Genomic DNA, 17,906 nt, shown 5'->3' on the forward strand with positions numbered 1-17,906 from the left:
GGACGGCTCATGTCGTGCAGGTTCAGGTAGCCTATTCATAGGTTGCATCTCCGTCACTCGGTCATGTCATTGTTATGAATGGTCTCAAGCAACCCGCTACCAACAGTGCCGTAGTGGTGCCCTAATGGGGTGATAAGCCCAGTCATTCTGGAACTAGGCTAACTACTGTTTCATCTAAATTACACTGCGTGCCTGGAAATATGATGACATTGCTAAAGTAGGCAAATATTTAGTAGCAAATAACTTTGCCAGCATTATCATGTGGTCAAATTGACTTTAGACAGAAGGCAATGTTGTCATTAGTTTGTCAACGATAGCTAGCATTGCTAACATTAGCTAGCTAAAATCCGTTGGCCTCCACTCAATCTTAGCTAGCTAGCTAACTTTATACTGCATCTAAAAGTCAATCTGGTGACATCAAAATGATGACAAAAGGTTTTCCTAATAATTACTTGCTTAATTTTGAATGTCATTGTATTTCCAAGCCACTGTAATGCACTTTTGATTAAATCTTCATCAGCACCCATTGATGATTTATTGAGTAGAATGCTCAGTCGGGCATCAGTCCAAAAATAACGTTCAAAACCAATATTGTGATGAGTGAATACAGGGAATGAATACAGGGCAACGAGGACAGCTGTATATTCTAAAACATCTATTGGTAGCTGGCTAGTATTCTGTTGTATCGAAAATGTATTTGACATTCTGCAATATTTGAATTTCCAACTGTAATTACTGAAAAACTAATTACATTATTGCTACCAGCCAGTAGTCTAAAAATGCCAGCAATGAGACACTGTGTATAGCTTCGTGAAATGTTAGGCTTAACCGGAGAAAATGACAACCAAATAGGCCTACCAGTAAACATTTATCCATAAGCTGAAGAAAAGCTATGCCCTGGGTCCATAGAAATCCTTTCATCGATTCAAGAGATGCAGCCACATACACATGTTGCAATTTCAGCACCATGGACAGCGATTGGTGGTATACTTTGTGAGTGACTGTCTGGCTTACACATTTTTTAAGGAGGGGGGGGGACAAAGAAACTATGTTACGCAAATGATGACAACAAACATGGTCTTACTTTCTATTGCCAAAATCGAAGGGTCATTCTATTGGCAAAATATGACTAAACTTAAACAATAATACATCTACAAGGCATGTTTTAGGACCACACTTTCAGTTGAAGTTGGAAGTTTACAAACACTTAGGTCAAAGTCATTAAAACTTGTTTTTCAACCACTCCACAAATCTCTTGTTAATTAACTTCTTATGGCTGCAGGGGCACTATTGAGTAGCTTGGATGAAAGGTGCCCATAGTAAACAGCCTGCTCCTCAGTCTCAGTTGCTAATTTATGTACATGATTATTAGTATTGGATAGAAAACACTCTGAAGTTTCTAAAACTGTTTGAATGATGTATGTGAGTATAACAGAACTCATATGGCAGGCAAAAACCTGAGAAGAAATCCAAACAGGAAGTGAGAAATCTGAGGTTGGTATATTTTCAACCCATTCCCTATTGAAATCCCATTGGGCTATGAATGAAAATTCCACTAGATGTCAACCATCTATAGAAATTTGAATGAGGCTTCTACTGTGTTGTGGGACTGAATAAGAGGGGAATGAGTCAGACTACTGGCAGTCAGCCATTTCCCGGTCACGCGCATACCACATGATATCTTCCTGCTGTCATGACGTTGGCCTGGGGGGTAGGTTTATGACAGTCATAAATACCTCTTTTCCCCCTTTTCCTCTCTCTACCTACTGATGTTACATTTTCAAAACCCTTGGTTAACATAGAGATTCTGGGAACATCAGAAGGTGGGGGGAAATTAACTATATTCTGGTAATCCGACCAATGGAAAATATGCGTTGGTACTTAATGAATATGATGTCAGTTCGGTTGTCATCTGAGACATTCTCATCAATGATCAGATTACATAAACTCTACAGTGGAAAGTCTACACATCAGAGTTATCGGATTCACATGGAATTGTTGTTATTGTTGTTATGAGTTGGCAACAGCCGCTGCAAACGAGGGTTAGGAAGGAACAGACAGAGTATCCCGTAATACCACACAACGACGTTACGACAACGTATTCAATTTACCAGCAGAGACATTCTTCAAGGTACAAAGGACTCAGTTGGGCAACACGGCCTTCCATCTACCACCAACCTACCGAAGCGCAGCTCAGAGTAAATATTTATTGCATTTTCCTTTTCCAAATGGGCGGTAATTTAGAATGCATAAGATACTGTATTTACGGTAGCACAGCTTCGCCCTTTGTTTCTCAGTCTTCCCGCTCTTTCACTTTCACCCAGCCCCTTTTCTTTTGTGTAACAAGCTGTCATATCTGTTCCGCCCGCTAGGGACGTTTTCCTTTATGACGTCATTTGTAATCAAGTTATGATTTAATTATGTGTATGTGTAATTCTGTGTGATTAGTTAGGTATTTAGTAAATAAATAATTAAACCCAATTTTGTATTGCTGGTTCAACTTGTTAGCCAGGGTTTGTGCAGATAACCAAGAATTTACAACTTTCAGATGAGACTGAATTAAGATGACGACTAATGTTGACTGCTATTGATGTAAAATATTACTAGGTCTTTAAGAGTTTATTCGGAAGATAACAGCTCTATAAATATTATTTTGTGGTGCCCGACTCTCTAGTTAATTACATTTACATGATTAGCTCAATCAGGTAATATTAATGACGGAGAAATTATTTTATAGAATAGCATGTCATATCACTTAATCCGGCATAGCCAAAGACACGACACTGCGTTCTGTTCCTCAAGACAAAGGAATTCTCCGGTTGGAAACTTTATTGAAGATTTATGATAAAAACATCCTAATGATTGATTCTGTACTTAGTTTGTAATGTTTCTTCGACCTGTAATATAACTTTTTGAAGTTTTTGTCCGAAGATATGGTCGACCAGCACCAGTGTTTGGATAGGTGTACCAAACACGCTAACAAAAGTAGCTCATTTGGACATAAATAACGGACATTATCGAACAAATCAAGCATTTATTGTGGACCTGGGATTCCTGGGAGTGCATTCTGATGAAAATAATCAAAGGTAAGGGAATATTTATCATGTAATTTCTGGTTTCTGTTGACTCCAACATGGCGGCTAATTTGACTATTGTTCTGAGCGCCGTCTCAGGTTATTGCATGGTTTGCTTTTTCCGTAAAGTTTTTGGGAAATCTGACACAGCTGTTGCATTACGGAGAGGTATATCTATAATTCCATGTGTATAACCTGTATTATCATCTACATTTATGATAAGTATTTCTGTTGAATCGATGTGTCTATGCAAAATCACTGGATGTTTTTGGAACTAGTGAATGTAACGCGCCAATGTAAACTCAGATTTCTTTTATATAAATATGAACTTTATCAAACAAAACATACATGTATTGTGTAACATGAAGTCCGATGAGTGTCATCTGATGAAGATCATCAAAGGTTAGTGATGAATTTTATCTCTCTGTGCTTTTTGTGACTCCTATCTTTGGCTGGAAAAATGGCTGTGTTTTTTCTGTGGCTTGGTGGTGACCTAACATAATCGTTTGTGGTGCTTTCGCTGAAAAGCATATTTGAAATCAGACACTGTGGTGGGATTAACAACAAGATTATCTTTAAAACAGTATAAAATACACATGTATGTTGAGGAATATTAATTATGATATTTCTGTTGTTTTTAATTTGGCGCCCTGCACTTTCACTGGCTGTTGTCATATCATCCCATTAATGGGATTGCAGCCCAAAGAGGTTTTAACAAACTATAGTCAGTTACGACATCTACTTTGTACATGACACAAGTAATTTTTCCAACAATTGTTTACAGACAGATTATTTCACTTACAATTCACTGTATCACAATTCCAGTGAGTCAAAAGTTTGGATACCACGAAATTGGGGAGAAAACGGGGTAAAAAAATAAATAAATAAATAATAATAAAAGAAATCAGCTAAGACCTCAGAAAAAATATTGTAGACCTCCACAAGTCTGTTTCATTCTTGTGAGCAATTTCCAAAAGCCTGAAGGTACCACGTTCATCTGTACAAACAATAGTACGCAAGTATAAACACCATGGAACCACACAGCCGTCATGCCAATCAGGAAGGAGACGCGTTCTGTCTCCTAGAGATGAACGTACTTTGGTACGAAAAGTGCAAATCAATCCCAGAACAACAGCAAAGGATTTTGTGAAGATGCTGGAGGAAACAGGTATAAAGGTATCTATATCCACAGTAAAACGAGTAGTATCGATATAGCCTGAAAAGACGCTCAGCAAGGAAGAAGCCACTGCTCCAAAACCGTCATAAAAAAGCCAGACTACGGTTTGCAACTGCACATGGGGACAAAGATTGTACTTTTTGGAGAAATGTCCTCTGGTCTGATGAAACAAAAATAGAACTGTTTGGCCATAATGACCATTATTATGCTTGGAGGAAAAAGGGGGAGGCTTGCAAGCAGAAGAACACCAGCAGTATCATGTTGTGGGGGTGCTTTTCTGCAGGAGGGACTGGTGCACTTCACAAAATAGATGGCATCATGAGGAACAAAAATTATGTGGATGTATTGATGAAACATCTCAAGACATCAGTCAGGAAGTTAAAGCTTGGTCGCAAATGGGTCTTTCAAATGGACATTGACCCCAAGCAAACTTCCAAAGTTGTGGCAAAATGGCTTCTGGACAGCAAAGTCAAGGTATTGGAGTGGCCACCACAAAGCCCTGACCTCAATCCTATAGAAAATTTGTGGGCAGAACTGAAAAAGCGTGTACGAGCAAGGAGGCCTACAAACCTGACTCAGTTACACCAGCTCTGTCAGGAGGAATGGGACAAAATTGTGGGAAGCTTGTGGAAGACTACATGAAGCGTTTGACCCAAGTTAAACAATTTAAAGGCAATGCTACCAAATACTAATTGAGGGTGTGTAAACTTCTGACCCAATGGGAATGTGATGAAAGAAATAAAAGCTGAAATAAATCATTCTCTCTATTATTATTCTGACATTTCACATTCTTAAAATACAGTGGTGATCCTAACTGACCTAAAACAGGGAATTTTTACTAGGACTAAATGTCAGGAATTGTGAAAAACTAGGTTGAAATGTATTTGGCTAAGGTGTATGTAAACTTCCGACTTCACCATTGTTTCCTCACTACTACATTCCAAATTCTCACCTGATGACCTGTTCGTCCTCTCTCTGCCTCAACATGGGCGGGGTTCTCTCTCTCGCTCTCTCCACTGACTGTCTCTAACCCTTGCCATGACACCCAAATTAAATCAGAATGTAGGCAACAACTGTTTTGTTATAGTACTTGGGCTACAGTCAGCAAAGATGATCAGTTGAACTGATAGTGCTTTTTAACTTAAATTCTCACTTGATGACCTGTTCGTCCTCTCCCTGCCTCAACATGGGTGGTGTGCTCTCTCACTCTCTCCATTATCTGTCTTTCAACCCTGCCATTATCATATGACAAAAATGGCTGACCTTAACAATGATGGGGTTAGCTTATTAACATGAATTCAATGGTGCTTTTATTAGCTAAATTATTTTTTTACCTGGCAATATGTACAGTTATAGCTAGCTGTCTGATTACATAGTACCAGTCTATTATGAAATGTACAGTGTAGTTAGCTAGCTATGTAGCCATTCATTCCTTTACTTAGAGTTCTCTGTAACAACAACAAAAATATTTTGTCCTGCACTTTTCTACTATTTGGTGTTGTTGTGCACCTCCATTAAGGGCACTAGCTACTTTTTCACTAGGGTGAACACTGACTCAATGAGTGCTGCTCATCTGAAACTGTAGTTGAAAAGGAAAATATCTAGATACGGTGCTAGCATTGGTGCTAGGTAGGCTAACGTTAGCCTAGCCAAACTAGCATTGCATCACTTGGTATAAAAATATTTTTACACAATATCTCATCACCAGTAGTACGCTAGTTACATAACAACATAGCAATACAATTATGAAATGTTCATGACCTTTCACTAGTTTAAAATGTTCCAAACATTTACACATTGGGGTGCTGTGAACATAGCTACCTCTCCTCAGCAAATTCCACAAAGAGAAAGAGAGAGTGCATAGTGCATGCGAAAAGAAGAGATTGCGCATTGCTCCGTCCATCTTACAGCCCATGGGCTGGCTGCCTCTGGGGACCGGGCACAAACAAAAGCGTATTTAGCGGCAGTGCTATCCAATCATAAAATGAGGAACTGAGTAGCACTGTGGTGAAAAGCCACATAAAGACAGTAGTTGCCTGGCTCTTCAGAGTAAATTTGACCTGTTTCTAATATTGAGGGGGTAATGACCCCCTGTCCCCCCCGCAAGTTATGCGCCTGGTGGTGTGTGTGTGGGCGCACATGGTGTGTATGTTTGTGCATGTGTGTGTTAGCACGCATGTGTTTGTATGTGTGCGTGTGTGTTTGGGTGGCCGCATGTGTGTGTATGTGTGTGTTTAGGTGTTTAGGTGAAGATCAAAATGTCTTCCGCTATCACACAGAGCGCCGCTCGGGCTGCAGACCTGAGATGATTGAAGTCACAAAGAGACTTAACGATCAGTCTGGACCAGACGCACCGCCGCCATCGTTATGACTAAATGCCTGAGTGCTAGGCTGCAACGGTGAGCTCGGCTAGTAGGCACAATAACAAGGGACCGGGGTCCTTGCCTTTCATTTACAAAGGGACACAGTGACACACAGACCAAGAGCCAGAAATGAATCTACGGCTGGTCTATTGCCTTGTGACTGTCGAGAAGGAGGTCAAAGTTAAGGGGGAATACAACCACTTTTCATAATCATTACGTCTAGCATCATACCAGTGTCTCTGAGAAAACAGCACATTTCTGCATTATGTACTTAAAAATATATGAAAAAACATAATTATGTAGCATGCCCAAATTCAACTGCCTGCTACTCATCCCCAGAAGATGAGATATGCATATTATTAGTAGATGTGGATAGAAAACACTCTGAGGTTTCTAAAACGGTTTGAATCATGTCTGTGAGTATAACAGAAGTTATGTAGCAGGCAAAACCCAGAGGACAAACCATTCAGATTGTTTTTTTGAGGTCACCCTCTTTTCAATGAGATTTCATTGGGAATACAGATTTCTAAGGGACTTACTTGCAGTTCCTACCGCTTCCACTGGATGTCACCAGTCTTTAGAAATTGGTCGAGGTTATTCCTTTGTGTAATGAAGAAGTACGGCCATCTTGAACGAGGGTCACTTCATGTGTACTGTTTGATAGAGGCGCATGACCAGAAAGCATGCTTCAGTTTGTTTTCTTCCTGTATTGAACACAGATCATCCCGTCTTCAATTTTATCGATTGTTTGCTTTTTTAGTATTACAAAAGTAGTTTGAAATGTTTTGGCAAAGTTTACAGGTAACTTTTGAGATATTTGTAGTCATGTTGCGCAAGTTGGAACCGGTGTTTTTCTGGATCAAACGCTCCAAATAAATGGACATTTTGAATATATATGGACGGAATTAATTGAACAAAAGGACCATTTGTGATGTTTATGGGACATATTGGAGTGCCAACAGAAGAAGCTCGTCAAAGGAAAGGCATGATTTATATTTTTGTTTCTGCGTTTTGTGTCGCGCCTGCAGGGTTGAAATGTTTTCTCTCTTTTGTTTATGGAGGTGCTATCCTCAGATAATAGCATCGTTTGCTTCCCCTGAAAAGCCTTTTGAAATCTGACATGTTGGCTGGATTCACAACACGTGTAGCTTTAAATTGGTATCTTACATGTGTGATTTCATGAAAGTTAGATTTTTATAGGAATTTATTTGAATTTGGAGCTCTGCATTTTCTCTGGCTTTTGGCCAAGTGGGACGCTACCGTCCCACATATCCTAGAGAGGTTTTAATAACCTGTTGTTCTGGTCTCTTTCTGGGGTACTTTAAGGTGACTCACCCTCAGTCCACACACAGCAGGTTATGATGAATGACTACCTAGGGGTGTGCTGAGCTTTAATTTGATATTAAGTATTCATCCGCCAAAAGGTCCCCTCGTCCTGTTTTTCATTATCATCTAATCACTCTGTTCTCGGGTTGTCTGCTTTTTCTCCTCAGAGAGTTGCCCAGGAATATTTGTTGGACTACTGTAGTTGTAGATTAAAGAGGATCGAGGAACTAATGCAGTTTAGGCTCTGTTCATATTCTAATAGAGACCTCACAGGTAAATCCAGACATTCTCCCTCCCTGTCTCAGAGGGTTATCTGGGGTGTTCACTCTGTGGGTCCAAGTGTTTCCCCTAAATAGTTTCTCCTTGGCGGAACACCAAGCCCCCTGAAGTAACAGAGTTCTGGTAAGCCTCCGCTCTTCAGCAAACAAAGGAAAGTATGAGGAGCTCAACAACAATCCAGGAATCCAATAATAGGTCTTACCCAGAAAAAAATTACCAACACGCACTAGTTCATGGTAAACAGGTTTGGTGCTACAAATATCCAGTGGTGCAAAGTACTTAATTTAAAATACTTTAAAGTACTACTTAAGTAGTTTTTGGGGGGTATCTGTACTCTTCACTACCCTCCTAAAGTAAATAATGTACTTTAACTTTTTATAAATTTTCCCTGACACCCAAAAGTATTCGTTACATTTTGAATGCTTAGCAGGACTAGAAAATGGTCCAATTCACACACTTTAAGAGAACATCCCTACTGCCTCTGATCTGACGGGCTCACTAAACAGAGAACATCCCTGGTCATCACTACTGCCTCTGATCTGACAGGCTCACTAAACAGAGAACATCCCTGGTCATCACTACTGCCTCTGATCTGACAGGCTCACTAAACAGAGAACATCCCTGGTCTACCCTACTGCCTCTGATCTGGTGGACTCACTAAACAGAGAACATCCCTGGTCATCCCTACTGCCTCTGATCTGGTGGACTCACTAAACAGAGAACATCCCTGGTCATCCCTACTGCCTCTGATCTGGTGGACTCACTAAACAGAGAACATCCCTGGTCATCCCTACTGCCTCTGATCTGACAGGCTCACTAAACAGAGAACATCCCTGGTCATCCCTACTGCCTCTGATCTGACGGGCTCACTAAACAGAGAACATCCCTGGTCATCCCTACTGCCTCTGATCTGGAGGACTCACTAAACAGAGAACATCCCTGGTCATCACTACTGCCTCTGATCTGACGGGCTCACTAAACAGAGAACATCCCTGGTCATCACTACTGCCTCTGATCTGACGGGCTCACTAAACAGAGAACATCCTGGTCATCACTACTGCCTCTGATCTGACGGGCTCACTAAACAGAGAACATCCCTGGTCATCCCTACTGCCTCTGATCTGGTGGACTCACTAAACAGAGAACATCCCTGGTCATCCCTACTGCCTCTGATCTGACGGGCTCACTAAACAGAGAACATCCCTGGTCATCCCTACTGCCTCTGATCTGGTGGACTCACTAAACAGAGAACATCCCTGGTCATCCCTACTGCCTCTGATCTGACAGGCTCACTAAACAGAGAACATCCCTGGTCATCACTACTGCCTCTGATCTGACGGGCTCACTAAACAGAGAACATCCCTGGTCATCCCTACTGCCTCTGATCTGGTGGACTCACTAAACAGAGAACATCCCTGGTCATCTCTACTGCCTCTGATCTGACAGGCTCACTAAACAGAGAACATCCCTGGTCATCACTACTGCCTCTGATCTGACGGGCTCACTAAACAGAGAACATCCCTGGTCATCCCTACTGCCTCTGATCTGACGGGCTCACTAAACAGAGAACATCCCTGGTCATCCCTACTGCCTCTGATCTGACAGGCTCACTAAACAGAGAACATCCCTGGTCATCACTACTGCCTCTGATCTGACGGGCTCACTAAACAGAGAACATCCCTGGTCATCCCTACTGCCTCTGATCTGGAGGGCTCACTAAACAGAGAACATCCCTGGTCATCCCTACTGCCTCTGATCTGGAGGACTCACTAAACAGAGAACATCCCTGGTCATCCCTACTGCCTCTGATCTGACAGGCTCACTAAACAGAGAACATCCCTGGTCATCCCTACTGCCTCTGATCTGACAGGCTCACTAAACAGAGAACATCCCTGGTCATCCCTACTGCCTCTGATCTGGAGGACTCACTAAACAGAGAACATCCCTGGTCATCCCTACTGCCTCTGATCTGACAGGCTCACTAAACAGAGAACATCCCTGGTCATCTACTGCCTCTGATCTGACGGGCTCACTAAACAGAGAACATCCCTGGTCATCCCTACTGCCTCTGATCTGACAGGCTCACTAAACAGAGAACATCCCTGGTCATCCCTACTGCCTCTGATCTGACAGGCTCACTAAACAGAGAACATCCCTGGTCATCCCTACTGCCTCTGATCTGACGGGCTCACTAAACAGAGAACATCCCTGGTCATCCCTACTGCCTCTGATCTGACGGGCTCACTAAACAGAGAACATCCCTGGTCATCTCTACTGCCTCTGATCTGACGGGCTCACTAAACAGAGAACATCCCTGGTCATCTACTGCCTCTGATCTGACGGGCTCACTAAACAGAGAACATCCCTGGTCATCCCTACTGCCTCTGATCTGACAGGCTCACTAAACAGAGAACATCCCTGGTCATCCCTACTGCCTCTGATCTGACGGGCTCACTAAACAGAGAACATCCCTGGTCATCCCTACTGCCTCTGATCTGACGGGCTCACTAAACAGAGAACATCCCTGGTCATCCCTACTGCCTCTGATCTGACGGGCTCACTAAACAGAGAACATCCCTGGTCATCACTACTGCCTCTGATCTGACGGGCTCACTAAACAGAGAACATCCCTGGTCATCCCTACTGCCTCTGATCTGGAGGACTCACTAAACAGAGAACATCCCTGGTCATCCCTACTGCCTCTGATCTGACGGGCTCACTAAACAGAGAACATCCCTGGTCATCCCTACTGCCTCTGATCTGACGGGCTCACTAAACAGAGAACATCCCTGGTCATCCCTACTGCCTCTGATCTGACGGGCTCACTAAACAGAGAACATCCCTGGTCATCCCTACTGCCTCTGATCTGACGGGCTCACTAAACAGAGAACATCCCTGGTCATCCCTACTGCCTCTGATCTGACGGGCTCACTAAACAGAGAACATCCCTGGTCATCCCTACTGCCTCTGATCTGGAGGACTCACTAAACAGAGAACATCCCTGGTCATCCCTACTGCCTCTGATCTGACGGGCTCACTAAACAGAGAACATCCCTGGTCATCCCTACTGCCTCTGATCTGACGGGCTCACTAAACAGAGAACATCCCTGGTCATCCCTACTGCCTCTGATCTGACGGGCTCACTAAACAGAGAACATCCCTGGTCATCTCTACTGCCTCTGATCTGACGGGCTCACTAAACAGAGAACATCCCTGGTCATCCCTACTGCCTCTGATCTGACAGGCTCACTAAACAGAGAACATCCCTGGTCATCTCTACTGCCTCTGATCTGACGGGCTCACTAAACAGAGAACATCCCCGGTCATCCCTACTGCCTCTGATCTGACGGGCTCACTAAACAGAGAACATCCCTGGTCATCCCTACTGCCTCTGATCTGACAGGCTCACTAAACAGAGAACATCCCTGGTCATCTCTACTGCCTCTGATCTGACGGGCTCACTAAACAGAGAACATCCCTGGTCATCCCTACTGCCTCTGATCTGACAGGCTCACTAAACAGAGAACATCCCTGGTCATCCCTACTGCCTCTGATCTGACGGGCTCACTAAACAGAGAACATCCCCGGTCATCCCTACTGCCTCTGATCTGACGGGCTCACTAAACAGAGAACATCCCTGGTCATCCCTACTGCCTCTGATCTGACGGGCTCACTAAACAGAGAACATCCCTGGTCATCCCTACTGCCTCTGATCTGACGGGCTCACTAAACAGAGAACATCCCTGGTCATCCCTACTGCCTCTGATCTGACAGGCTCACTAAACAGAGAACATCCCTGGTCATCCCTACTGCCTCTGATCTGACGGGCTCACTAAACAGAGAACATCCCTGGTCATCCCTACTGCCTCTGATCTGACGGGCTCACTAAACAGAGAACATCCCTGGTCATCCCTACTGCCTCTGATCTGACAGGCTCACTAAACAGAGAACATCCCTGGTCATCCCTACTGCCTCTGATCTGGTGGACTCACTAAACAGAGAACATCCCTGGTCATCCCTACTGCCTCTGATCTGGTGGACTCACTAAACAGAGAACATCCCTGGTCATCCCTACTGCCTCTGATCTGACGGGCTCACTAAACAGAGAACATCCCTGGTCATCCCTACTGCCTCTGATCTCGTGGACTCACTAAACAGAGAACATCCCTGGTCATCCCTACTGCCTCTGATCTGACGGGCTCACTAAACAGAGAACATCCCTGGTCATCCCTACTGCCTCTGATCTGGTGGACTCACTAAACAGAGAACATCCCTGGTCATCCCTACTGCCTCTGATCTGACGGGCTCACTAAACAGAGAACATCCCTGGTCATCCCTACTGCCTCTGATCTGGTGGACTCACTAAACAGAGAACATCCCTGGTCATCCCTACTGCCTCTGATCTGGTGGACTCACTAAACAGAGAACATCCCTGGTCATCCCTACTGCCTCTGATCTGACGGGCTCACTAAACAGAGAACATCCCTGGTCATCCCTACTGCCTCTGATCTGGAGGACTCACTAAACAGAGAACATCCCTGGTCATCCCTACTGCCTCTGATCTGACGGGCTCACTAAACAGAGAACATCCCTGGTCATCCCTACTGCCTCTGATCTGGTGGACTCACTAAACAGAGAACATCCCTGGTCATCCCTACTGCCTCTGATCTGGTGGACTCACTAAACAGAGAACATCCCTGGTCATCCCTACTGCCTCTGATCTGACGGGCTCACTAAACAGAGAACATCCCTGGTCATCCCTACTGCCTCTGATCTGACGGGCTCACTAAACAGAGAACATCCCTGGTCATCCCTACTGCCTCTGATCTGACGGGCTCACTAAACAGTGAACATCCCTGGTCATCCCTACTGCCTCTGATCTGGTGGACTCACTAAACAGAGAACATCCCTGGTCATCCCTACTGCCTCTGATCTGACGGGCTCACTAAACAGAGAACATCCCTGGTCATCCCTACTGCCTCTGATCTGGAGGACTCACTAAACAGAGAACATCCCTGGTCATCCCTACTGCCTCTGATCTGACGGGCTCACTAAACAGAGAACATCCCTGGTCATCCCTACTGCCTCTGATCTGACGGGCTCACTAAACAGAGAACATCCCTGGTCATCCCTACTGCCTCTGATCTGACGGGCTCACTAAACAGAGAACATCCCTGGTCATCCCTACTGCCTCTGATCTGACGGGCTCACTAAACACAAATGCTTCATTTGTAAATTGTCTGAGTGTATAAAAAAAAATGTTCCGCTTGGTTTGCTTAATATAAGGAATTTGAAATGGTTTATCCTTTTACATTTGATACCTAATTTTAGCAATTCCATTTACTTTTGATACCCAAGTATGTTTTAAACCAAGTACTTTGAAACTTTTACTCAAGTAATATTTCACTGGGTGTCTTTCACTTTTACTTGAGTTATTTTCTATTAAGGTATCTGTACTTTTACTCAAGTATGACAATTGAGTACTTTTTTCACCACTGCAAATATTAAACCACTTTTTCCCCTTTTTTTTTACAGTGGGCAACAGAGGTAAGAAGTGGATCCCTCCTTTGTATCCTGCTGAGTAATGGTAGGGGAAACACTGTTGGTGTAACTGTACCTCTATCTGGGAGCTGTTGTCAGTGTCCTGGCTGTCCTCTGCTGAGAGCAGGCCTGGGAAGTTCCCCTCAGGCTGGTCTTGACTCTGGTCTTGGTCCTGCTGATCCTGGTCCTGGCTGGCCCTGTTATTGTCCATGTTACGTGGTTGTTCTGGGGACAGCCACCTCCTCCACCGGTGACTGTACAACTTCACATCCACTGCCACGTCCTCCTCAGCCAGCGGCTGCCCCTGCAGGTAGGAGTAGGAGACCCCTGGGGAGCACAGATAAAGAGGAAGAGGGGAGATGAGTAAAAGCGGTACAGTATAGGAGGAATAGGCTGTTTTTAGTTGCAGTGACATAGGTACACTTTATTCTAAGAGAAATAAAGCAATAATGTAAACATTTTATGATTTAGAAATAGATCCATTTAAAAGTCATGAGTCATTTTTTATCATACCAATATTTTCCTTTCCTCAAAAATGAAAAAGGTGATCACAATATAACTCCTTTATTAGCTCAATAATTCTGTTCTCTCCTCAATATAATTTGTAAGCCAAGACATTCTTAACTACTGACCATTTTAAGTAGTTAAACTGACATGAGAAACGGGCTATATTGTACATCAGTGGATCCTAGCAGCATAATTACATAGAACAATAATATTTTTATGGTCAAAAAGGCAGTGGTCCAGTGATGGAGCCAAAACTCTGGTCTGGTCATTAATCTTCTGCCACTCTCATAAATCACTGTCTCAGTGGACTATTCTTCATTGCTTTAGGGAGAAATTATACTACTTTGGATGAAACACATGCAGAATAGCATTGAGGCAGTGACCCAGCAAATTTAAGACATACCAGCGGCCCATAGTCATACCTAGCCTACCTAGGGCCAAGAGTTTTTTCTGGCCATGTGAGCTGACCAGGATAAACTCTGATCAGGTCACAGTGAGGACAGGACACAGACACACAGACACAGACACACACACACATACAAACACGCCTCACGGACCCAAATAGTTGGACCCGTCCTAAAATGGACCTGGGGCTTTCCCACCTAGAGCCAATATGCATAAATAAATAAATACAAATAATATAGAGACCCGTTCCGAACGGACCCGAGGACAACTAGACCCGTTCTGTATAAACCTGTTCGGATCCAGACCCGGTCCGATCCAACCTGAGGGAGGAAAGCAGTGGAAAAATATGTTTTTTAGCTACTTTATTAACCGGAGCTGATACAGTGTGAGAAGAGGGAGAGCGGTTCTGCTCAAGCAGGCAGGGGAGGAACCATACTGTGAGCAAGTGACATGGGGAGGAGGGAGGAGGGAGGGACCATACTGTGAGTGAGTTACATGGGGAGGAGGGAGGAGGGAGGGACCATACTGTGAGTGAGTTACATGGGGAGGAGGGAGGGACCATACTGTGAGCAAGTGACATGGGGAGGAGGGAGGAGGGAGGGACCATACTGTGAGGAAGTGACGGAGGGAGGAGGGAGGAGGGAGGGACCATACTGTGACGGAGGGAGGAGGGAGGAGGGAGGAACCATACTGTGAGCAAGTGACATGGGGAGGATGGAGGAGGGAGGGACCATACTGTGAGCAAGTTACATGGGGAGGAGGGAGGAGGGAGGAACCATACTGTGAGCAAGTTACATGGGGAGGATGGAGGAGGGAGGGACCATACTGTGAGCAAGTTACATGGGGAGGAGGGAGGAGGGAGGAACCATACTGTGAGCAAGTTACATGGGGAGGATGGAGGAGGGAGGAACCATACTGTGAGCAAGTTACATGGGGAGGATGGAGGAGGGAGGGACCATACTGTGAGCAAGTTACATGGGGAGGAGGGAGGAGGGAGGGACCATACTGTGAGGAAGTGACATGGGGAGGATGGAGGAGGGAGGGACCATACTGTGAGGAAGTGACATGGGGAGGATGGAGGAGGGAGGGACCATACTGTGAGGAAGTGACGGAGGGAGGAGGGAGGGACCATACTGTGAGCAAGTGACATGGGGAGGAGGGAGGAGGGAGGGACCATACTGTGAGGAAGTGACGGAGGGAGGAGGGAGGGACCATACTGTGAGCAAGTGACATGGGGAGGATGGAGGAGGGAGGGACCATACTGTGAGGAAGTGACATGGGGAGGGTGGAGGAGGGAGGGACCATACTGTGAGGAAGTGACGGAGGGAGGAGGGAGGGACCATACTGTGAGCAAGTGACATGGGGAGGAGGGAGGAGGGAGGGACCATACTGTGAGGAAGTGACATGGGGAGGGTGGAGGAGGGAGGGACCATACTGTGAGGAAGTGACGGAGGGAGGAGGGAGGGACCATACTGTGAGCAAGTGACATGGGGAGGAGGGAGGAGGGAGGGACCATACTGTGAGCAAGTGACATGGGGAGGATGGAGGAGGGAGGGACCATACTGTGAGGAAGTGACGGAGGGAGGAGGGAGGGACCATACTGTGAGCAAGTGACATATGGAGGAGGGAGGGACCATACTGTGAGGAAGTGACGGAGGGAGGAGGGAGGGACCATACTGTGAGTGAGTTACATGGGGAGGAGGGAGGAGGGAGGGACCATACTGTGAGGAAGTGACGGAGGGAGGATGGAGGAGGGAGGGACCATACTGTGAGTGAGTTACATGGGGAGGAGGGAGGAGGGAGGGACCATACTGTGAGCAAGTGACATGGGGAGGATGGAGGAGGGAGGAACCATACTGTGAGCAAGTTACATGGGGAGGATGGAGGAGGGAGGGACCATACTGTGAGCAAGTGACATGGGGAGCAGGGAGGAGGGAGGGACCATACTGTGAGGAAGTGACGGAGGGAGGAGGGAGGAGGGAGGGACCATACTGTGAGTGAGTTACATGGGGAGGAGGGAGGAGGGAGGGACCATACTGTGAGTGAGTTACATGGGGAGGAGGGAGGAGGGAGGGACCATACTGTGAGTGAGTTACATGGGGAGGAGGGAGGAGGGAGGGACCATACTGTGAGTGAGTTACATGGGGAGGATGGAGGAGGGAGGGACCATACTGTGAGGAAGTGACATGGGGAGGAGGGAGGAGGGAGGGACCATACTGTGAGTGAGTTACATGGGGAGGAGGGAGGGACCATACTGTGAGTGAGTTACATGGGGAGGATGGAGGAGGGAGGGACCATACTGTGAGGAAGTGACATGGGGAGGAGGGAGGAGGGAGGGACCATACTGTGAGTGAGTTACATGGGGAGGATGGAGGAGGGAGGGACCATACTGTGAGTGAGTTACATGGGGAGGAGGGAGGAGGGAGGGACCATACTGTGAGTGAGTTACATGGGGAGGATGGAGGAGGGAGGGACCATACTGTGAGGAAGTGACATGGGGAGGATGGAGGAGGGAGGGACCATACTGTGAGTGAGTTACATGGGGAGGAGGGAGGAGGGAGGGACCATACTGTGAGTGAGTTACATGGGGAGGATGGAGGAGGGAGGGACCATACTGTGAGGAAGTGACATGGGGAGGATGGAGGAGGGAGGGACCATACTGTGAGTGAGTTACATGGGGAGGAGGGAGGAGGGAGGGACCATACTGTGAGTGAGTTACATGGGGAGGAGGGAGGAGGGAGGGACCATACTGTGAGCAAGTGACATGGGGAGGAGGGAGGAGGGAGGGACCATACTGTGAGCGAGTGACATGGGGAGCAGGGAGGAGGGAGGGACCATACTGTGAGCGAGTGACATGGGGAGCAGGGAGGAGGGAGGGACCATACTGTGAGCGAGTGACATGGGGAGCAGGGAGGAGGGAGGGACCATACTGTGAGCGAGTGACATGGGGAGCAGGGAGGAGGGGGGGACCATACTGTGAGCGAGTGACATGGGGAGCAGGGAGGAGGGAGGGACCATACTGTGAGCAAGTGACATGGGGAGCAGGGAGGAGGGAGGGACCATACTGTGAGCGAGTGACATCGGGAGCAGGGAGGAGGGAGGGACCATACTGTGAGCGAGTGACATGGGGAGCAGGGAGGAGGGAGGGACCGTACTGTGAGCGAGTGACATGGGGAGCAGGGAGGAGGGAGGGAGAGAGAGAGGAGAGACAGCAAGCAAGCCTAATAGTCTAAT

General features: G+C 46.0%; 1 protein-coding gene across 4 annotated transcripts in view; it reads right to left on the bottom strand.

The window, feature by feature from the left end:
- Positions 1-17,906, bottom strand: part of plxdc2b (plexin domain containing 2b) — a 169,961-nt gene that overhangs the window by 83,474 nt on the left and 68,581 nt on the right. For all 4 annotated transcript variants that reach the window (XM_024393051.2, XM_024393052.2, XM_024393053.2 and 1 more), the window contains exon 2: positions 13,837-14,087. In XM_024393051.2, the coding sequence (XP_024248819.1) occupies positions 13,837-14,087 (251 nt within the window). The remainder of the gene's footprint in view (positions 1-13,836; positions 14,088-17,906) is intronic.

This window comes from Oncorhynchus tshawytscha, linkage group LG29 (assembly GCF_018296145.1).
Source record: "Oncorhynchus tshawytscha isolate Ot180627B linkage group LG29, Otsh_v2.0, whole genome shotgun sequence".
Taxonomy (NCBI): domain Eukaryota; kingdom Metazoa; phylum Chordata; class Actinopteri; order Salmoniformes; family Salmonidae; genus Oncorhynchus; species Oncorhynchus tshawytscha.